A 23,742-nucleotide genomic window follows, 5' to 3' on the forward strand; every position below is an offset into this window, starting at 1 on the left:
GAGATACTGGGTGACACTCAACATGGACGAACATAAGAGACAGAAAGGCGATGACACTTACCATACCACAGACTTGAGGACATGGGGACAGAGGTGGCTACAAGAACAGCATGAGTTCACATCAAGCCCCAGAGACATATGACTCCTGCTGGCGTTACTCTCTCTCTCACACACACACACACTCATGTCTGTATACAGATACCTGTGGACTGCATGGAGAACATGTATACAGCACACACCTTAATCTGAGTCTCTCATCTGCAGACAGCAGACAGAATGTTCTAGAGGTTAAAGGGGAATTGTTGCCTCTTCTCCATATCTCTATGCTGTGAGATAAAGATCCACTGATGATTATCATCCTAAACACTTCTCAACCTAAACACTGTCAGTTGGATTCTTCATGCACATGCCTTCATTCTGGCGCAAACATGGGAAAGCTTTAGACTTTGTACTATGGGATGAGTTATCTTTTAAAAAGATCTTTCAGGCGATTTAAAATGGGGTCTCTTCATGAATCATAATTTTAGTTCATCAAAGAATATTTGTGTTCCTACATGTTAATGTCAGTTTTGATTTAAAAATCAGATGAATTATTATATACACAGTTATATTATAATATTTCATCAAATCTGCTGTTTCAGTATAATTACCATAGAATTTAAATTCAAGCAGGTTTAATTGCTGCATTTTTGGCAATTACTGTTTGCTATGTTTACCCCTTATATTTTGATTCAAAAGGACATTTTAAATGAAGTTAAATGCAGGATTGTAGCTAAGAATTATGGGCCCCCTAAAAGAAATGTATTTTGTCTTTTTGCTTTTACAAGTATAACATTATTGTTTTTAATATATTTTCCTCTGTATTTCTTGTATGATAAATAATTGTATAATAATGTTTGGAATTACCAACCCTGTTTTAATTCATACTATATTTTGTATAAAACAGGACAAGACATCTTAACTGAATTTATGTGGTCCCCCTCTAGCGCTGGGCTCCACCTATATGAAACATAACTGAATCATGTGTAATCAGAGACATTCAAAGACAAACTTTCAAACATTCAAAGAATATTTAGTCATTGCATTGAGACACTAAGCACATACAACATACAGTATCACACTGTAGTCACAGATTAGCCACACCGAATTGTATTATGAATCATGAATCAGTCACCAGACCATTTCTCTCGTTCAGTAAGCCACTCGTCGCCTGCCTTTTAATGCCATTAAGAGTGTTTCTCCAGTTTAAGACTAAGTGCTGGTCAGAGATGAGTCAGTGTCCGCTTCCCTTTAATCACTAACAAACAGGGTTCTCAGCTTGCACCTGTTAGAAAGACTGACTTCCTGACACTCTCTCTCTGGTTACTTGTTTTAAACTGGAGGAAAGCATTCGGGCTCTGTCCTGCATGAGAACATATATGGTTGACCTGGAGAGAGTCACTGACGTCAGGCTATCCTGAATAACAGACATGTACATTCCCCACATGGCTGTCCTGTGTTTCACCAGGACACGGGCTATACATCATTTCACTACAGTAAACGACTGGACTTGTACAATGTCAAGCTATTCTTGCCTTGCAGAATGTCCAATAACTGAAAGACCATTAATGTCACTCAGGTATCTGTCCGCACTTGCCTGTTCATCCATGTCTTTATTATTCTAAAGCACGGTAAACTTAGTAAGACAAAGTGTCTGTTAGTTTCTGTTTCTTAGTACTACAGAAATTTCATCAGTTGCCTCAGGGAACAATATAAGTACTGGAACAAAAGCAGACATTCCACAGGTCTGACGTCAGCTTGTGTAGGAGAGTGCTGTGCTCTAATAATGTGAATTTAATAAAGGGAACAGAGCGAAGTGTTAGCCATGGACAGAGGAAAGACAGACTCGAGAGACAGCTATGACCTCATAATGGAGTCTTTCATAGGGTTAAAGGGCAGAGCGAAGGCTTCCCACAAAACAACGGGCTTCACACAGATCACGGAAATGCCTACACCGATCTGCAAGGGGCTTGTTCGGAATCAACTATTGCTCCATAGGCCATTCCTGGACAAGCTGATGCAGATTCAGCACCGAACAAAAAAAAACTACTGTCAATTACTGGATATACTCAAACACTTTCTTTTCACAGTGTTGACAAAAGAAAGTGCCGATATAATCCAAATAAAATAAATGTTCATATCCAACTGGCATGCATGTAGATGACTGCTGTCGGAAGTTCAGCAGAATGCCAGGCCTAGTGCCATCAATCATATTAAACATGAGGTGAATTTCTTGTAGAGAGCGCACAGAGCTACAGAATCAATCAGTTTTCCATCATGCAGTGTTTAAACATGTGAAACGAGAGCGATTCGCTTTGACTAGACCCTCCTCGTAAATCCACTCCAGGTGGGACCAGCCTGTGAGATTGGAGGGAAATTTACAGGCTCATTAATCCAGGAAGGCATGAGACAGAGAACTGAAAAAGTTGAAAAACCCCACGGCTGAAGGCATTCTTTGTAACAGAGGCACCATTCAAAAGCATGCCTGAGTGTGAAAATCTATAAGAGTAAACAGTGGGTGAGGAAGACAAAGTGGTGAGAATGAGGGAGAAAATAAAATCTGCCAGTGTGACAGAGTGTTTGAAAACTGAACGACGAAGCGAGGGAATGAGTCTATAGCAGTGGAATGAGGCAGGTGGCAGGGATCCCGGTATGAGCGCAAAGAGACGCTCTTATTGCTGGAGTCTGCTGCTCTAATATCTATGTCACTCTCGCCACTAACTCATTTTGCAGAGCAATCTAAGGAATGTGGACCAGTACAGCATTATACATCAGGTCCAATTCCAATAGTGAAAGATTTCTACATGCTATACACAAGTGTGTGGAATCAGCAGTTATCATACATGCTGATAACTGAAATACAAGCAAATGTTATTACATATTACATTTATTGTCAGTCTTATTATATATGAAAAATCTTACAATCCATTTTTAAAAATCCAATTAAAAATTATTCTCCCTAACTTCTTACAATTTACAGAATCCAGACATCTATTTTCTTATCTTGTTCTGTTAGCGCCTGTCATGTGAATTAGTAACATTTATTTTGTATGTTTTTTTTATTTTTATTACATCACTGCATTACAACAATAAAATAGTTATAGCTTGTTGTGATGTATTTACAGTATATGCACTTTGTCTACTGGTTTACTTTGAGTATTTTAGTCTTTTTTGTCTTGCACAGTATGTCTGCATTAAACTAAATTTAGTGCTGTATCTGCACTGTCTTGTCTCTTGCTTTCTACTGCTATTCATTTTTTGTGACAACAGAAGTTTGAATTAATTAAGTTTTAATTTATTTGCTTTTAACATGCAGCATTTTGGACAGATGCCTGTTGGTGTCAAATGTGCCGTATAAATAAAAGTGACTCATAGTAGAATGGATAGGAACAATCTGACTGTTCACATAAAAATGAAAAAAAAAAAAAAAAAAGACACTGGAGCGTTCATTCCCTTGCTTGGTGGACTAGCTCATTTTTCAGTTTTATTTGTGTATGACTTTTAACAATTGGCATAGTCGCAAAGCGGCCCTTCAGGAATAAAATGGAATAAAAAAGTTAAACATTTAGTTTCAAGTATATTGATCAATAATGAGGGATAAGTCATATAAGATAGACGCGACAATGGCAAGGACAACAGGGCAAGTGCTTCTCTAAAATTCTGTTTTTAAGTCTAATATATGGAGTTTGATGGATCTCCAGTCCATCACCTAAGCACAGTGAATAGCATTGACAAAACCAACTAAAAGCAGCTGCAAGTGCTGTGAGTCATCCTCAAAGTGTGTTAAAGACAACACTGTCTCTCTAATCCAGGATGTCATCTAATCCCACATCCCACAGTGTTCCACACAAACTCTCCAGCTGAGGACACCCACAGAGTCCAGCTGACTCAACACCCAACACACACTGTGTGTATATGGAAATAAGGCACGATAGGATTAGAGCCGGTGTGTGGGTACTGGGAGAGCTCCTGTAGACCTGAAAATTAAGGATCTCCTCAGTCCTAAAACATGATAGTACAGCTTCAGATCTCATTATAAATCTCGATCTCAAAGCATCAACAGTAAGGCACTGTCAGATTCAGCCATGCTTCCTCTCTCCCTCCCTCTCTTACACCCCCTTCGTGAACATACATACAAATGCCATACCTTTACACTGGCTACACAGAAAACCTGTGTTACTACTTTGAGTGTTTAAAGAGCTTTAGTGGAAAAAAACGCACCGAGAAAAGAAATCTAGGTAAATATATGTGATGGAGCAAAGGCCATGAATGCTTGGAGAGTGCTATGAAAGAGTTCAGGAATTTGCGAGTAAAAAAAAACCTGGATCAGACTCAGTGTATGTAAAGCAGGACATGTATCACAACAATCACAGTATAAAATCAAGCCAGTAAGAGGAGATTACTGCATAGCCACCACATTAGTAGCTATCCTCTACCAGGTGTGTGACTACCAGTCAAAAGCATATCAGAATGTAAGAACACACAGTTTTCATGTAATCTTCATTAATGCTCTTCTCATCTACGGATTTCACGTGATATAATGAATAAACAGGGTGGAGTGGAGTGGAGTGGAGTAGAGCGGACAGACCTTCCACATATTTGCAAACCAAATACACAGAAGTAGTTCAACTGAATAAGCTGTTTACCTCTCATTCACATAGCCGAAGTACTTAAAACTTAAAAAAATTGTCAAATAAAGAAAGGTTAATAGAGGATTTTTTTTTATTTTTACATAAATATCAAAGTAACAAATTAGCAAGATAAAATGTGGAATGGGCAAAAAGTGATAACAGATGTAAACAAAACAGACACTGATCACGAGAAAGTAGAACAGCTAACATAAACTTAAATAAAAGCAAAGTACAGTGACCTGTAAAGAAATGACTAATTATTCGCATATGAAGTTAATTTTAAAATGTGCTTTTTAATGCCAAAGTCTAAAGAGGACCACTTAGTGGCTCAAGCCTGCCACCATATGGTCATGTGCTGCAACAGCAATACAAGTCAAATAAAAAACTGCAAATGAAACCATTATAAAATCTTAATGCCTAACACCCTAAATCTCTGTATTAATAATAAAACATACCTTCATTGCAAAGTTTCTCTTACCTGGACAGGTCGGCCATCTTCTGAGCCGATCATGTTCCTCCACTCCAGCAGAGAACGCTGCAGATTGTCCAAACCTGTCTCCCACACCCTCACATAGCCACCCATATCTACAGTCACAACCCCACCAGAGCCCAGTGGAGCAATCAGCACATCGGTGTCTGACACCTTAGAGATCCACGCCGTGTAAGGAGACATGGACATCGTCCTGTAGGATCAGAGAACATGGGAAGAATATTAAGAATCTGCTGTGATGCAATTTAACATATTTAGATAGAAATCTCTTTCTTTTTTACAAATCAGTGTTTTTCTCTGTGGTGTTAGAAAGCAAGTTAGATCACATTACACAGTTAAACAAGATACTAGAAAAGGCAAAATGTATAATTTTGCTCAATGTAAAGACCTGAATTGCTAGCTGATATTTAATATTATAAAATAGAATAGTCTGCAAACCTTATGACAGGTAATAAAAACTGTCCAATATACAGCATTTATTTAAATCTAAACAGCCAGACTGTATTAGTTTATATTTACATTTAATGTTGCTAAACATGTCCTTAACAAATTGTTCCTGTTATCACTTATAAAAGCTTCAACATCCTCTTTTGCTTTCACACTATTCTCACGGACACCTGAGACTGCTTCCAGAAATATTAAACAATCGAATACCTTTTGTTTGTTAACCGAGAGCATTTTTATATCCATTTATTATTATACTTATATTATGTGAAGCAAGTTGTGCGCATCCCTGTGAATGAACTCTTACTAAAGAAACTTTAACATATTAGAACGAATGCACTGATATAAACCTGTGATTTATATCAGGCAGTGATGTTTATATTAATAAAACAAAATCAGCTAAAAATTTGTATCCACCCTATGTGAATGTGAATACATATTCTAGCATCCTAGCATACATCAAGTGGTGCCATCATGCCATCTTGATTTTGTCTCATGTTTTTTATTGTTGTCTTCTTTCTGTTGTTTCATCTGGTTTAGTTTTAGTTTTTGTCTGAGTTACATTTCTTTTTTTTCACACTATTCTATAAACTTGAGGGGCAAAAACACGTGCACTCAAGCAGTAGCTTTCTCTGTTATTTAAACGCCATCTCGCTTGGACAGAAGGGGGCACTGCAGCATTCTGTAAATTCTGGTCAGACACACTGCTCAACCAGCATACAAAACTAACACAATGAGTTTTCCTAAGAAGAAACCAGTGTGTTTACCTTGGCACTGGAATATACTTGACTTTCTTGGTGTTCAGATCCGTCACCTCCAGGTAGGCAGAAGTCAAAGGTGGTGTGATATCTGTAATTAAATTTACACCATACAATATGAAATATATTATTTGTTGTGTAATCTAAGGATTGGTTAATCTTTGTCCCCGCACCTTTTGGGTAGATCTCAGGCAGAGGTACTTGTGTAGGGGGAAGAGCTCGCACAACTTGATTGGCTGCTAAAAGGCTGACGCAGTTGACTCGTTTCGCAGGACCTGTGCGGCGACTCGACCCAAAAAACATGTCGGGCCCTCTGCCTTCAGTGAGGGATGATTTCCTCTGAAAGCTGTACACTTCATTTGGAGACTGAATGAAAGAGTGGAACAGTAAAAGGTTTCTGAATCAGTCAGGTCTCCCTCCATAACATGAGGACTTCAGACCTGTTTTGAACTTAATAACACTGATGCAGTGTGTCATACTGTGGGCAACAGGATAGGTGATTGATGTGTTATGACAGCTACTCACCAGCAGGTCTGGAAAGCCCACGACGATGTTAGCGTAGGTGGAGTTGTCACAGATGAGGCGGTTTGGTGAGACGATCTTTTGTCCCAGGGCAGCACTGAGGTTCTCATTGGGCAGCTGATCACTGGACACACCCTGAAGAGTGCCAGGTTCCATCCCTGAGCCATGAAACACAAGACAAATGAGATCATAAACAGTGTGGGTTAGCTATCACGACCATGACCATTACTCCACCGCTGCTTGTTGTAAAAGCCTTTGAGAGAGTTAGGGGTCTTTCTTGGTGCGCTCATATTGATGGATGACATCTGACATCTGAACGTTTCACTCGAACTGGCCATAATTTGGTGTGTCTCATGATATCCTGTCAGACTCAGCTTGATTAAGATGCCATTTTTCAAAACAAATGTCAGGTTCTGTCCCGAACTGTGCATTTACCCAGTACACCAAATTACGCTGAGCTCAATGACTCTCCTTTGCTCAATGACACTCACATCTCCATCTTGATTACATCTCCAGAAATTACATCACCTTTCTGAGATTAATTGAGTCAGCGACTATCTGGCTTCTGTATATTTTTTCACTACTCGTTTCACTACAATTTTCTGCCTTATGATATCTAAAGCATAAAACACAAAAGGGCATGCAGTTCCATAATGGGGTGCTACGATTTGGCTCAATGCTAAGTGCTACATATTCTTTCCCTCTTTAACTGTCCTGTGTCCTGATTACTCTCCCATGGCAGAAAACTCACTGTCTTACAAATCATGCCATAAAGGTCCAATAAACATCTTCTTACAGAAAACATCAAAATATCAATAATTATGTTTTCTTTGTTAAATAATAACGTGCTTTTTTTAGCCTTAGATTATGTTGATCGCCTGCCGTGCAAGAACAATGAAGGAGTTGTTTCTATAGCAACAGCACTGTTGTAGAAGGAGTGCATTAATATAAAACTATCATTTGAATTGCAGCCAGCTGTCGAATTTGCAATTGCAGAAAAATTAATCAACACCTTTTAAGCAATCGGATTCAGGAAATTCGGCTGTGTTGTGCTATAATCTTGCAAAATCTGTGCTTTTTAAATAAGAGACTGCTGTTTAGCATTTTTGTAAGCTTCACTGTGGATTGTGCTATGATGTTTTTCTGTTATATCTCCCACCCCTGCTGCAGTCTTATGCCTGTGTGATACTTTTAAGCCATATAAAGTGATAAGCTGAAGAGATTAAGATCATCTGAAATGGGGCTTTTCATCAGAGGAGTCAAACATCAAGATATTCCTCTCACAAACAAAATTTCAGCAGGAGATAAACAACAGTGAAGCAATTTATTTCACCTGCTATTTAAAGCTTTGAAAACAGACAGCGCTTATTTTGCATCAAATGAGCCATAAAGCCTTCAAACGATTGCTATCATTAATCAGACCAACAAAGTTAAACCCTTTCCAAGAGCGCTTCCATAATGAAATAAGTGTCTCCCTATATGGAAAGTGAGAGATGACTGTATCACTGAGAGAAGCCATCTTTAAGTGGGAAGAATGAATCTGAATCTGCGGTCTGTAAATGTGGAAGGACTTCAAAATGTACTTGCACCTTAAGCAAACACTTACACACAAACAAGAAATAAATCTCAGCAAATGCAAGACTGCATCTTAGCATCTTACTTAGTCAGGCTGAAGACGTACATACTTGGATTCAACAATAAATAAAATCCTTAGTGATGAAGTGATCTCAGACATCTATGTGAAGATACTCTACTAACACTGCACAGATTGCATTATGCCTACAGATAAGTCAAATTACGCATACTAACTTTACTTGGATGAATAGAACCAAGGAGTAATTCATGAGAGCACAGCACATATGAGTAAAGCACAAGGCTGGTTACATGTACAGCATCGCAGGCATCATTGCTAATGATCTGTCCGAAGCCTCATTTGTGGGTAGCCAATTTGATGGTGCAGCATTGTTCCAAATAGCAAATAATAATTTTTAAGTTTAATAATAATAACAATAATAATAAATTGTAATTATTATTTCCATTTTTATTAATTATGAATGCCTGGAGAAGCATTTTCAATGATAGCTGGTGAATTCTGGCAAAATGAGTGACAGCAAGTGTTGTTGAGAAAATGTGGGTGTGTCCAGTTGAAAAAAGTTCAACCTTATTCAAGCAACTTGGTGCGACTGCCAGTGTGAGTGAAAAAAGTACAGTGTATATGATTCAAATCATATGATTTGATACATATATATACAAAAGAACTGGCAGATTTTAGATACTCTCCGTACAGAATGTCTAATTTTAGCAGGAAGAAAACTTATTTGTTGCCATCCATTGTTAAACTTTATTACTATGGCAACCAGTAGCAGTAGTGCCTACTGGTGACTTCATAGCATATCCACTGAAGACTTACAGAGATAAAATCACTGCATGTGTGAATGAAACCTAAGAAATACAGTAAAAAAAATAAATAAATAAATAAAAAAAGAGAAAGATATTTATTAATACATTTTTGTACTGGCTGTAAACATCTTGGCCATTGTTAACGAAATGTGAAAGGTTGGAAAGATGCAACACCCTGATTTAATATTGTATACAGAATGCTAGAACTATAAAACAGAAATTAAGAGATGCCAAACTATTCTTGAATATATTAACAGAGTTGCTGTACCTGAGCTGGTACCAAAGCCGCTGCTAACACTGTCTTCACTGATGTTATGAAGCTGGCAGACATCTGACTCCTCTACTCCCATGTGCATGGGTTTGGTCAAAAGGAACTTCCTGTACCCAGAAAAACAAGCATATTTTCAATTAATAGAATGCTAATTGCATAAAAATTCATAGCAGTTACAGTGCACACAGAGTAGTAGCAAAAATATCCATCCATTCATCCATCTGTCGTCTACAACAGCTTATCCTACTGGGTCATGGGGATCCTAGACCCAGTCCCAGGAGACTTTCGGGGACAATGCAGTGTACACCCTGGACAGGATACCAGTCTATCGCAGGGCACAATCGCACACACACACTTTAACACTAGAAACATTTCACAAAGGAATTTCTGTCCATTTGGATTGGATGAACGGAGGCACCTGTCAGTTTTGCTCTCAATTAACAGCCAGCGGTCTTCAGCCACCAAGAATACAGCCTTAAGATTGATTGGGAGGGTTATGGTGTGGACCTGGCCCTCCAGCACATCCAGAACATCCAGCTGATTCCTGTCAGTGTAAAGCAGAAAGCCTGTCATTACACAAGTACAAGAAGAGGCTCTCAGTAAAGAACACTAAAACAGAAAGAGACAAACTCACCCATCAGCTTTGTAGAACAGGATCCAGTTCTTGTGGGCAAACTCCCGGCACATTTTGTAAGCTGACTGTAGCAACATAATATTTTGACAGTTATTACTACATGAAACTTACTCTTCACTAATGATCAGCTCTTAATTTGCTGTAGAAATATCTTTATTTTAGCTTTTCTGGATGAAGTGTCATTTCAGTATTAAAACTACACATGACTTGTTTTCCATTAATTTAATAACAGTTCCAATCATGTCAAGTTAAGTTGCCACAAGTGACTTGACATTTTAGTCCACTCTTACACTGACCAGTTCTTCATTCATCTTTTTAAAATAAATCTACCAGTAATACATGAGATTGTGGTTTTTGGCCTACAGTCATTTTGGAATGTAGAAATGTCAGTGTTAATGTTCTTTTTGGACAATAACCAATAATCTGCTTTTCTATCAAGTTCTATTCATCCAGATGTAAAACCTGACCTCATACACAGGACACTGCTAAGTTTTTCTCTATGGTGCCCATGTTCAGTCGCCTTGTCTATAATATCTGCTCTGTTTTCAAAAATGCTTTATAATGAATCCAAGTGAAAACAACCTGGCATGTACCAGGACCTAACCTCAGAGTCTTTTGTATTCCACCAGTTGGAGGTTTTGCGCATGGGTTCTTCCTCTTTACCTGGAGACAGGACAAGTCTCCTCACCGCACCGGTTGCCAGGTCCACATGCAGAACTGTGTTACTCTACAGACAGCAGAGAAGCATTTTGAATATAATTCACCCCTAACTTTCTACTCATTTGGCAGCTCTTAATTATGAATGCCCTTTTTGGGCCTTTAAAATGCGAGCAGTAAGAGTGCAGCAGTGATGTTGCTGAAGATGAAACACAGTGACTTGGCTACACCAAGCCTCTTTCAGGGTGAACTGCTTAATATACAATTGACTTTTATGGAAAAGCAGCTCAGATTTATCTCTTGGGGGCTAATGGGTTCCTTATGGGCTGCTTGACACAGAGTTCACACTGTCTGTGCTATAAATAGGAAGTTTACATCAGGCCCGAATAGATGGTGAAATTGGCTGAAGAAGAGATGTCAGGATTTTTGGCCATATTGTTCCATTCATGCTTTGTTTTTCTTCTACTGGGAGAACCATGACCTCTGGATGACTCCACTTCTGGTGTCTAGAAGTCCACAATTTAGAAATAGGCTTCTCTTTCATACACAGACACTTTCCCTGAAAAGTATTTTTAGATATTTTTAGCCTCTGCAGACAGCTCTTGAATCGTAACAGCGTTTGCAAATTTATTTTATTTGCGTACTTTGTGTGTAGCTCCAAGGCCGTATTAGGTAAGTACAGTATTGCTAGATGCTCATAAAGACCCGTGAGAGCTATAATCTCATAATCATAGAAGGCGTTTGAAAAACTCTTACAAATCTCTAGGGCCTCCCTAAGCCAAAGGCATATAACTGTTACAACCTTTCCCTCAAAGACCTTAGAAATGTTATTAGTAAAGCACAGACTTCATATACCGATCAGCAATAACATTTAAACCACCTGACTAACATTGTTTAGGTTCCACTAGTGCTGCCAAAACAGCTCTGGCTCATCAAGGCATGAACTCCACAAGATACTTAAGGTGTGCTATGCTATCTGAGACCAAGAGATTTTGATACTTTAAGTCCTAAATTATGAGGTGGGGCCTCCATGAATCGGACTGGTTTGTCCAGCACATCCAACCGATGCTTGCTCGGATTGAGACCTAGAGAATTTGGAGGCCGTGTTAACACCTTAAACCATTCCTGAACAGTTTTTGCAATATGACAGTGTTTACCAGATGTCGCTCTTTGGACCATTTTCGTAGGATTATCTACTGCATACTAGGAACGCCCTACAAGACGTACTGTTATGGAGATGCTCTGATCCAGTCATCTAGCCATCACATTTTGGCTGCACATTTTAGTGTTGCTTAGATCCAATAACTTGCCTATTATTCGTAGCTCCAATACTGATGTCATGATGTCACTGTCCAAATACTTATAGATCTGACTGTATACACACACTAGTTATCTGCTGGCTTACACAGAACTAGCAGCAGCATAATAACAAAATATGCCTTTGTATATTCTAAAATGACTGGTGAAACAGCATATCCAATGATGGATCGTGCGAAACCAGCAGGTGGGATTAATGAGGAAAAAATGTTATTGTTTTGTCTGTGAGCATGTGTTTTTCGCAAGAGTCCAACAAACCCACCTGCTCTTCATGAAGCACCACCTGGCCCTTAAGCGGGCTCCCTAGTGCAGCCACAGTGATGAAAGGCTGCCACACTCCGCTGATAGTGCGGGGAAAGACATCATACAGCTCAATGGAGTGCAGCGTATCTGCCCGCTCACGCATGGCATACAATGACACAGGGTTACATGTTGCCACATAAATCATATCTGTAAAAACAACAACAAAGTAGATTGTCATCAGTTAAATATTCAGCCTTTTTGGATGCCAAGAAGTAGTGAGGCTACTGGATTTGTATCAGTCTTGAAAATGCTGAGAACTTGATGAAGGCTGTCAACGTGTCTCAAAAATTGTGAAATATCTACAGTCTTACATGCAATCATAAACACCTTCTCTAGACATGTGGGTTTGGGATTTTAAATTTTGTTAAAGCTCTGAAAATTACAACCTACTCTTATTAAAGCTATTATATTTATTACTGGGTTAATTTACTAACCAATTTGACCACCCCTTGGGTTTAATCCAACCTTTAGTAACTGTAAAACAAGTAAATGTATGAATAATTTAGACTTAGACCTGAGTGTTCTCGCAAAAAATTCTAAAAAATGAAAACCTCTCTAGTGCAAATAAATAGACAATTTGCTACTATTTCTATTAAAATAATGCACATGAAAGAAATTTTATACTGTATGTATGTAGATTGTGTAGATGTGTCAATAAGGCCTATATAGCACAAATACAGAGAAAATACAAAATACAAAAGAAAGATCACCTCACCCCAGTTTAAGTTTCTTTCCAGGTCTATTACAGTTTTATAGTTTAACACATTTTTAAAGTGGATTTGTGCTCACTGCATCACTGAGAAAACTCAGGCTGGATTCTGCCCCTGGAAGGTTTAAGTTGCTGTTGGTTTTAGATGTTCTACTGTCCTGCGCTAAAACTCAAGCGTGGCCCTACTTTTGCAATTACTATTTCCTGGCTGTAGTTAATCTACTGAAATATAGGGATGGTATTTGTGAATACATGGTCTTAAACACGGTCTATAAATCATTCTTGTTAAATTACTTGCTACTGGACAAGAAGAGAAATGTCTTTAAGATTATAACATGTCTATTCAGCTTGACTTCCTCCTACTACATTTACATTTATTGGATTTTTCCAGATGGGCTTATAACTGAGTAATTGAGGGTTAAGCCTTGCTCAGGTTGCCCAGCGGTGGCAGCTTGGTGGACCTGGGATTTGAACTTGCAACCTTCAGATCGGTGGTTCAACACCTCAGAAATTAGGCTGCAACATTCCCACTAGGCTACTAGACTACAGCTCTATCATGTTCAGTACAGCCATTTGAAAGCCTGATCTATTATAACACAAACAATTTATTAACAGCCGCTACTTTTATTCCAGTGAAATGCTTTCTGGTACACTGGCCTACCGTTATCAGTGATGACGTCACAGATGATGTTGACTTCGTTCATGGGTAGCTGCCAGTGTGCGTACTCCTCTGTGAAGCTCATCGCTCTGGCCTCGTGCCTCTCCAATGGATAACCCTGTACTCTTAAAAACACTGGGCCCTGGAGAGCACGATGCATCATTGTCACATTAACTGCACAGCATAACATGACACTAAAAGAGCTCTGGACTTAGCATTGATATGTAATACCTTGATATCTATACGATGGGATTCGGTAGGACACAGAAGTTTCCGCGGTGCACCTCCACCGTGGTTAATAGTCCAATACCCAGCCATCTTACAATCTGGTAACGGCAACCTTAAAAAGGTAGAATAGGGGATTCAGCATATACATGCATTTTAAAGCTTGGCTGTTGTAATAATCTGCCTCCCTCTTTGTATACACCATAATTTATTCAGTCATGTTTTAGTCAACAGAACTGCTTACTGCTCAACCTAAAAAGAAAGGTGCACATATGACAAGGTGCTAATGATATAACCTCAAAGTACCTAATAGCACAATGGCTTTTTTTTAATGAGGTGTTTTTTTTTTTTTGCTTTAATCTTTCTCTGGCAGATAGCATACAACAAGCTGTTTCTGGGTTTCTGCTCCGCTAGTTCCATCTGCACACATCTGTTCATAGGCTTCTCGCTACTCCCCAGGAAGGACTACATTGCCATGAAGGAGTATTTGCCATGCGGAAATACTCTTCTCTGCACAGGCAATTCATTAAGCATTAAGTATCGGATAAAAAGAGAATTGTCCTGTCCAAAAGAAAATACTTGTTTCTTCATTGTTTTTATTTTAAAAGAATATCAGTCAAAAAAATGATTTGACTTTAAAGAATTCCCACTTTCAAATTTGAAAATTAAGACATGAGACAGAGAGAAGCATGAGACAGAAGAAACAAATATTTTCCTTTATTTATTAATACTGTATGTACACTATGGAACAAATGACAAGTGGTCAAGTCAGTCTTATTGCAGTTCATTTCAGTTCAATTAAGAGGTAGAGAACATACCTATAAATGGCATGACAGTAAGCACATAAATCCTTAAAAATAAATACACCTGCTACAGTAGATTACTACAACCTGTATACTATGTGAGGAATCAAATTTAATACAGTGTATGGCATAATGACATAATTATTATGACAGTGACTTGTAAGTCAACATACTCTGTAGGTAATTCACTTTTGGGATCAGATGACACTATAATTCTGACTCCTGTGTGAAATGGAGCAGACAGACAGGAGATTAACTTCATATCCAGTATGAGTTTAGTTAAGAAAAGCTGTGTAGTAACTCTTCACTGATGGTGTCAGTACACAACCAGAAGACCTGTTACAACACGTTAGAGAGAATCCTATGGGTTCTTACTCCTTGGCCAGATGGATGCTGGTGGGTTTGGCTCCGATGGGAATGCCATGTTTGTGCAGAGCTGCAATCAGAACCTCTCTCGTGTCCTTGTTGTAGGAGTCAAAGTCAAACACGTTCCTCACTACGTTAGCCAGGCCCTCGTCTGGAAATTTCTAGCGAGATAAACATAAAGAGCTTAAATGAGAATCATTTACATAGTGATTTATTTTGAACCAGACACTCTGCCGTCTGGATGACCTGAAATAAAAGAACCTACTTTTGAAACTTCAGAGAAGCAATATTTATCCCCTCCACATATTATGTGGGCTGTTATAAAAAAAATAAAAGAAGAGTTCAAGGCAGAAAAGATGGTGTGGTGAGTAGTGTGGCAGAATCAGGTGTCTAATGAGGAAGGCCTGGTGAGAGAGCTAAGGCAGACGAGATACTGCTGTCAATACCAGCTCTGCTGACTCCAAAACTGATTTATGTCCCTCTATGTTACCATGAAGACAGACTCACATTGCACACAGGAGTGACTGGGCAAATGTATTATTAAACTTAAAATAGGCATTTGCACTAAAAGCAGGCAAGTAAGCCCCACCTCACAGAGATAGAGAAAGGTGATCGGGTTATATTACAGGGCACCCGAAAAATCATGTTCACTCAATTCTGACTTGATATGTGACAAGGGTCTTGCGCAGGTGGGATTAGAGGAACGCAGGACAAGAAAATCCATACAAAAAAATCAAAGAAAGTTGGATGTGTTTATATAGATTTTGCAGGCTTAGAGATGACCTAGCAATGCTGGGCATTTTGTACAAGACACTGCATGAGAATTGCTTTTTGTTTCTTCATTATCAGGTCTGCACTGGATCAATGAGTGGAGAGACACTTATTATAGATTCCTTACATATTGATCCCGGGCTACATGACCTGCAGTGAGTAATCATAAGGTACTGAAAAGGGAGGAGCCCAGAGGTTACAAGCCAACAGCTGTTCGAATCCAAGTGCAGGAGAGAAGAGAAACAGCAGGGTGTGATTAAAATGGAATGGAACAAATTGTATCTCGACATATATTAGACATAAAAGGTGTGAAGTGATCAGAAGCATCAGAAATGACATGCAAGTAGTGGATTTCCTTGCCAGATTCTTGCATATCTTGCAATTTTTTGTTATTTGTTTTTTTGTGAATCGTTAATGCATCACTTAAAGCAAGATACTACAAGTAGAAACCATGGCTTATTTCACATTTTTGGATTAACTGTATCTGTAACATGTCTTGTCTCAAACTGCAGTACTGACTATATACTGAACAGAAAGAGATGCTATTGAGATGATAATGACTTGTCATACAACACTGATAAGCTTGTTTCCTTATGTCATGTCATTATGATATACATGTAATTTAAAAAAAAAAAAAAACTTGTGGAAAATACCATAAGCTGCATTTTTAAAATTAATCATGAAATTCTAGTCCCTCATTTAAAGGATATTACAAAAAAAAATCCTTAAATGTTAAATATTGTTGGATTTTTATTAGATCTTGTACTGAAAAACAGCACAAAATGACTTTTACATTAATGGCATCAGTAAAATGTGATGATACTTCTAATAATAATCCAATCCATTGTCAGTGTTGAGCAGGAACTGCATAGCTAGGAGAAAGTGTCCATGTATTTACTTGTGTTTGTGGGCCTGAGTGGCAGTCTGGCCTATGTGTGTCTCCTGACTTAGTGAGTGGGCTGAGTGAATTTTCCCAGTCACACCCTGCAGTCCTCCACAGCACTGCCTCGCTCCAGCTGACAACACTGAATGTTCTATGCTGTTTTTAAGCTGTTTCGTACCTGTAGGTGTTTGACGATGTTGACCACCTCCCGAGTGGAGTACGGGTAAGTGATGGTTCCCTGATCTGCCATGGCACGTAGCTCTCCAAACGCTGCCACGAGTTTCTGTAGAACTGCGTCAGGAACGTCGGGTCCATACTGCTTTAGCATAGCCAACTCTGCCTTGGGCTTCGGGTTGTCCACTGCATGACAACTAAAGATGTCCCCTAACACAAACACCAATAGCCATATTAGACTCATCCTATGACGTTAGTGCTCTAGAATATTAAAAGTGATCATTATAGCAATTTTGGTGGAAAGATGGTGAAGTTGACAGATTTCAAATTCAAACTACAAACAAATGCAGCACCTCGCTAAGTGTTCCTTCTCAAACATAGACACAGAACAAATGTACTCATGTTGGATACTGATGCATAACTAACACCTCTCTAAATTGACTGCATTTGTAACCAAGTCACAGAGCCTAGGTACCTGTACATCACCGTGACATGCTTTTTTCCCTCTGAGACAACATTTTAACAAAGTTATCTAAAATGGAGGAGAATTTCACCATATATTACAAAACCTCTTGCTCAATACCCTTTTACTTGATAAGCTGAATCAGGTTAAAGACTTTACCAAAAAAGAGAGGACTGTTTGCTACTTTGTTCAAATGATGTTCAAGTAAAATCTACTGGGAAATAAATTCATATATGGGCAGTGGTGTTACTATTTTCATTTGTGTTTGTAGCTCTCAGGAATAATAACAATTCTCAGTTAATATTAGGAAAAACATGCATTTAATCAGACATGTCCGGTGCCAGATGTCTTACCAAGAGCACCGAAGAAGTCGTTTCCCAAGAAAGGAAAGCCTGGGCGATTAGCTAAAACAAGCATGCGAAAGTCTGGATGCATGGTAATAACATTGGCTCTCCCGTCTGCTTCCATGGAATCTAGAGAGAGAAAGAATATTTCGTGACTTCTACATTATACTAATATTTACATAACGCAAAAAGCTATCCATCTCACTCTATTACCTGACACTATTCTTCTGCCATCAGCCAGGATCATTTCTCCACTCTCCACCAGAGTTTTCAGGATACAGGTGACATTAGTGGGGGCTTTATCTGCCTCATCTATTACCAGAATGTGTCCCATCTTTACAGCTTTCACCTTCACACAGCACATGGAGACAAGCAGAGATAAAAAGGTTCCATTTTCATAGCACTAACACACAGTCATGACGTCCTGGCTTTGCTGGCTGCTATTAATCTCTCACGAACAATGTCCGACATTTCACTTTGAAACCACAGCGTGTTGACAGGAATTGCACAGGAAACAGGGCAGTGCAGATGTAGACGTATATTTCTTAAAAGCATAAATGGACTGCTAACCCAGGTCTATAACTTGTATATAAAAATGTTCTTTTCATCTATAGATTTCACTTCTTTTATAACCCATCTCAGATCATTTATAGGTGGTGTTTGCCTGTTCTGCTTGCACAGGGTTAGAACATTATTAACCACTGAAAAGGACTCAATGCTTCATGAGCACTTCAAAGTTGACTCTATTAATACTCTGAGAGCTGCCAAGAGTGCTAATTGAGGTGCTACACTCAGAGTTGTGCGAGATGAAAAGAAGGATGTGGCTCTGTATTGAGCTGAGGCATCATTAAAACCCATTTGAAAAGGACACCCACAACCGTGGGTCACAAACAGTACACCTAAATGCCACCAACTCACACTAACAAGACACCACACAGACTGCAGAGACTAGCGGTCTGGTGGATTAGTACACACTGTTCACTGGCTCTCTCATGAATCTTTAACATGCTTTTCCTCAACTGGATCAGAGCATCTTTAGAGGGGGTGCCTGGCAACAAGTGTGCCCTCTTTGGAGCTTGGCAAAAGATCAACTACTGACTGACTAAGTATTAATATCACTAGAGATGGCTCTCTTCTCTCCTCTGTTTCGATTTCTCAGCTTGAACAGAACATTTTCCCGGAAACATATTAATAAATTTTGAGTGTGATATTTAAGATGTGTATTTCAATTATTCCTTTGAAAAGTTAGTGCTGCTCTGACATCAAATAGGGGAACCGTTATTGCTATTACAGTGACAATGGTATTGAAAATGTGAACCCACACTGGCCCTTTTCGGATAAGATTGGACACCCCTGCACTAAAGGATTAAAGTGCTACTGCATCAATCCCTTTACATAGAGATGAAGCAAATGCTGTTTGATATTGGCACAGTGGAAGGGGCATGGTCAAGAACCGGTTTGTGAAAGGATGGCGGAGCCAAGGGAACTGGGTGGTAAGGATCTCACACACGTGCTAAATTATATTAATTACCGTTCTCTGTTGCAGTGAGCTGTATCAGGGATACAAGAGAAAAAGAAATGCTAAAAATAAAAACTAAAAAATAATGCACATTTTGAGTTTCTCAAGTCTGCCTACAGTTTTCTCTTTCCTAAAGCCTCCAATCCAAACATGATACACTTGTGCCGAAACCCTGGAAAGAGGAAACTCGAGGCAGACTTTGGAAACACAAAATGCATTCTCCCGCTTTTATCTTCACAGCCACAGCTCACAGCAACAGAAAACTGTCATTAATATAATTTAGCACAGGCGTGGGATCCTTACTCACTTCCCACTGTTCTGCCTTCCATTCACAAACTGGCGCTTGACCACATCCCCGCTTCCACAGGCACCAGGTCACCATTTTGATCAACACATGTTGATAAAACATATTTAAACAAAAGAAATCGATTACAATATAAATAATGGATGGCACTAAAGATAATTTTAATGTACTTAGGACATATCTATGTATATATGCACATATATATTGTGTGGGAATAGTCTTGGCTGAATATGTTTGAGACAATGACCCGGGATTGTATGAGGAACACTAACCAGTGGAGAGTCCTCATAAACAATGATTCCATCCCTCACAGATGGCTGAAGAGTCAAAGTCTGGACCGTAGTGTCTCTGTATGAACCAAGAGCAGAAAGCAAGACACTAAGACGTCTAAAAAATCTTATTCCACATGTTTAGTTCCAAAATGTAGACATGGCACAGCCTGAGAATTCCTTAAGGGAGCTGATGTAGATCTGTTTTGTACTCATGTTCTCCATATAATTATACAACATAATTATACGATTTAATAGATAGAGTGCTCTCATGTCTGTAGGTCTCAGATGTGAAGCATTTCTCAGCAGAGTTACTGGCATGGAGATTCCCTGAAGTGATTTCTTTGGTCTAATATTAGAGCAGCTAACCAGGCCAGTAGGACACAGTTGACTTTCAAATAACTTTCAAAAGGACCCTGAATTAACTTTATATCACTACACACGTGTTCTGAAATGAGCATGTAGAACACCATTAAGTGCTACAATGTCCTATATTATAAAGGATAAAAAAATAATCACTTGACCCTGGAAAGAAGGAGCCTGTTTTTAGTCAATGCACATAATAAGATCACAGGATTCTTAGAAAATCTAAGCACTTCAACAGCTTAAGGCTCATAAGTGATATCTTGACATAAATATAAATGACATGACTAATTCCGCTAGTTATAGAGTTAAGAGCTAAATGATTCGAGTAAATGATTCCGCTTCCTATTCTATAGGATGTGGACTTAAAAAGAAGTTAGTGTAACTATTTCTGAAACAAGGCTTTGTATATAGAATAAATTTACCTGTGTAGTTGCAGATATTCTCTGGGCCTGTTCATTAGATGCAGGAATCGGTCCACAATTTTGTTTTTCCCTACACCCTGTCAATCAAAGAGAGCAATCTTAATGACTATGATGCATAAGCAAAAAGTAGCCATACTATCATTTATTTACAATCATACTTCACACAGACATTCAAGGAATCCTAATATTGTGCACAAAGGGCTGTTAGGATAAGCTTCAATTTACAAATGTGTGCGAGTCTATCTATCAGCCCCGGGAGCACTGTGACAGCTGTGGTCATGCCATTCCCTCCATCCGGAGTCGGAACGCTCCCTCCAGGGACAGGGAAGTCAACTATAGTAGGGAGTGGGCGAATGTACACTCGCTGTAGGGCATGAAGAGTCCTAGTTCACTGGTTCAAACTGTCCCTTAATGTTTAGACCTCTGCTCTACATTTAAAGTTTGATTCAAAACAACTTATACTCATGACTCAAAGTCACACTCCTCCCTGGAGTGTGCTAATAAACTCTTACTGTTCCACAGGACTGTGTTAAGGAAAAGCTCACTGAACACCTCTGGCAGGACGATCATCACTCATTGGACAATATTAGGAGCCTCTAAAAGTGTTTATGTGGATTCATTTTGATATTTACCTGATTGCCCACCAGCAGAAGGTGTTCACCCAACAAGAAGTCCTTCAGCATGTCCTCCATAATCATCATGTGCTGCATTGAGGCCACAGACATTACATAAAAGTCTAAGTCTCAATGCAATACAGTCTATATTGATGTTTCATCATTCTAAAATGCTTTAAAACAAATATCTAAAATATAAGCTGGGACTTTATGTGGTTAATGTAATGAGGGAACTTGAAAATACAATCCACTTTATTAGGAAATATCAACTTTAACTAACTAGCAAAAACGTTAAGATATATAAATGGACCACAGATACTACATGCACCTTTGAAGGAAAAAATATTCATACTAAAAGCACACTTGAGGGTACTACCAAGAAGGAGCATCATTTATTCAAAGAGTGCTGTATATTGTGTATTGAGTAGTCTGAATTTTAGAAAACCCTAAAGCACCCTAATTGTTTTCAGTTAACCTAACAACACAAGGAAAGAGTACAGTGTCTGCAAGTTAGTTTTCACCACATTCAGGACACAGAGGCTGCCATATCTAAGTGAATGTCCTTATTTTTGTCTCAGTGGTGGGCTCTACTCCTCTCCTGGGCATGCTCAAAAGACAAAAAGCAGGCCACTCAGAAGTGGGACAGAGAGGAACTTTTTCCTCATCTGCCTTTTCCTTGTCCTCTAACAGCATAGAAGGGGAGTGTTTTCAAAAAGGGAGAGGAAGTATCTAGGTCAGGCCAGAGTTCTTTTCCTCATGAGGATGGTCTGGCACACTTTCAGGGTGGCATTATCAAAAAGCTAAAGCAAACATACTGAGAAAATGTCATGCAGTATATAAAATTTGGTGCTCACATATGACAGGCTTGTTTTAACATATATATAACATAAATACATTCATTTTTCTCAGTAAATATATTTCTAAAGGTGCTGTTGACAGGAAATGTCTGTAACAACCCATAATCCATACACACAAAAACAAAACAAACGAGTTCAGAAATTAAGTTATGTGTAATAAAATGGAATGACACAGGAAAAAAGTTATGAAGACATGAAGAAAGGGAGGTGCAAAAAGGCATGGAAATCCAAGACACCAGCTAAAATCTATTAGTAATTAGAAAGCAATCCTGCCCATTTTCAGTGGAAATGATTATCAACAGGTTCAGTCCCAACTGATGGGCTATAAAACGGAGTCTCATAACCAAGGGGTCACACAAGAAACATCTCATGATGGGTAAAACAAAGAGCTCATTTTTTCTTATTGTTGCAAAACATACTGATGGCACTTGTTACAAAAGAATTTCAGCATGTTCCAGGGGCCATAATCCGGAAGTGAAATGAACATCATTTCACAATAAACCGGCCACTACCTGTTAAGCTGCAGCAGAAGAGACTAATGCTGATATGCTCACCTGAGTGTTCTCATAAAAAAGTACATCAGGGACCTTCATCTTCTCGTCAGGGCTGTAGACAGGAGCGGAGACCTTGCCTATGGTGAGAATTCCGTCTCTAATTGTGCCTGACATTAACAAAAAGACGGAGATGAATAGACCAAAAGAGAAAAAGGGAGAAAAAATGAAGCAGGAAATGGAAAGATTCAGGAAAATAAGAGTGAGAGCATAGAAGACAAGGAAGACTAAATTCCACTGCTCATTCAACAAGCGTGATGACCTTTTAGCTCAACTCAGAATCACCATCTGTCTTTATCACATACTCGAGCTGACAGACTTATTGTTTACATTTTTTTAACAAAATGAATTAATCGCAAGTTAGTGTTCTATTTTAAGTCATAGCAGGTAAGTCTATAAAAGTCTATCTCATTTCTTTAGAAAGTCTTTTGTTATTTATCATTTGCTTGTTGCTAAATGTAGGTAAAGGTCACTAAATAAAAACCTAATGCATTAGATTTTAAATAATAAAAAACTAATGTAGTGAGATCAGTATTATTGCCCTATTCATTATATAGTGCACTATTTTACATCATTTTGTAATGTTGTCTGTATATTATTACATTAAATATTGATTTCTTCTCGATCTCGAAATCGATTTTCTTCTAGAAATGATCCTTTGTACATTGATGTCATTAAAATTAATACTAATTTACTTGTGTATTCTTCTATATTTGTGTGCTGTCAAGTTGCTAGGTAACCTACAGTATAATGTTCAAATAGGTCATATGACATCAAACAATGATGGCGCACCAACTACTTATTGACTCTTTCACTGACACAATAGTGAACGATTGAGCAATATAAGACATTAAAGTCTTTTATATCATTAAAATTCTCATTCAATCTAATTCAATTTACTATAATCTATCATTTTTTGCCAGTAAATAATGTAGTTATAATCAAATAGTCTGAACCATTTCTTGCAGACAGAATTTA

At 38.5% G+C, this 23,742-nt stretch overlaps 1 protein-coding gene across 1 annotated transcript in view; it reads right to left on the bottom strand.

The window, feature by feature from the left end:
* The window catches only part of vwa8 (von Willebrand factor A domain containing 8), a 62,119-nt gene that overhangs the window by 19,695 nt on the left and 18,682 nt on the right, over positions 1-23,742 (bottom strand). Inside the window, exons 19-37 of the mRNA XM_060876416.1 lie at positions 22,768-22,874; positions 21,375-21,446; positions 20,743-20,819; positions 19,958-20,033; positions 18,076-18,211; positions 17,872-17,991; positions 17,060-17,265; positions 15,237-15,388; positions 14,065-14,173; positions 13,837-13,975; positions 12,426-12,613; positions 10,794-10,916; positions 10,190-10,254; positions 9,974-10,099; positions 9,553-9,662; positions 6,888-7,042; positions 6,536-6,728; positions 6,372-6,453; positions 5,149-5,353 (exon numbers count right to left, since the gene is read on the bottom strand). Coding sequence (XP_060732399.1) covers positions 5,149-5,353; positions 6,372-6,453; positions 6,536-6,728; positions 6,888-7,042; positions 9,553-9,662; positions 9,974-10,099; positions 10,190-10,254; positions 10,794-10,916; positions 12,426-12,613; positions 13,837-13,975; positions 14,065-14,173; positions 15,237-15,388; positions 17,060-17,265; positions 17,872-17,991; positions 18,076-18,211; positions 19,958-20,033; positions 20,743-20,819; positions 21,375-21,446; positions 22,768-22,874 — 2,441 coding nt within the window. The remainder of the gene's footprint in view (positions 1-5,148; positions 5,354-6,371; positions 6,454-6,535; positions 6,729-6,887; positions 7,043-9,552; positions 9,663-9,973; positions 10,100-10,189; positions 10,255-10,793; positions 10,917-12,425; positions 12,614-13,836; positions 13,976-14,064; positions 14,174-15,236; positions 15,389-17,059; positions 17,266-17,871; positions 17,992-18,075; positions 18,212-19,957; positions 20,034-20,742; positions 20,820-21,374; positions 21,447-22,767; positions 22,875-23,742) is intronic.

The sequence above is a fragment of the Tachysurus vachellii genome, chromosome 8, assembly GCF_030014155.1.
Source record: "Tachysurus vachellii isolate PV-2020 chromosome 8, HZAU_Pvac_v1, whole genome shotgun sequence".
NCBI lineage: Eukaryota > Metazoa > Chordata > Actinopteri > Siluriformes > Bagridae > Tachysurus > Tachysurus vachellii.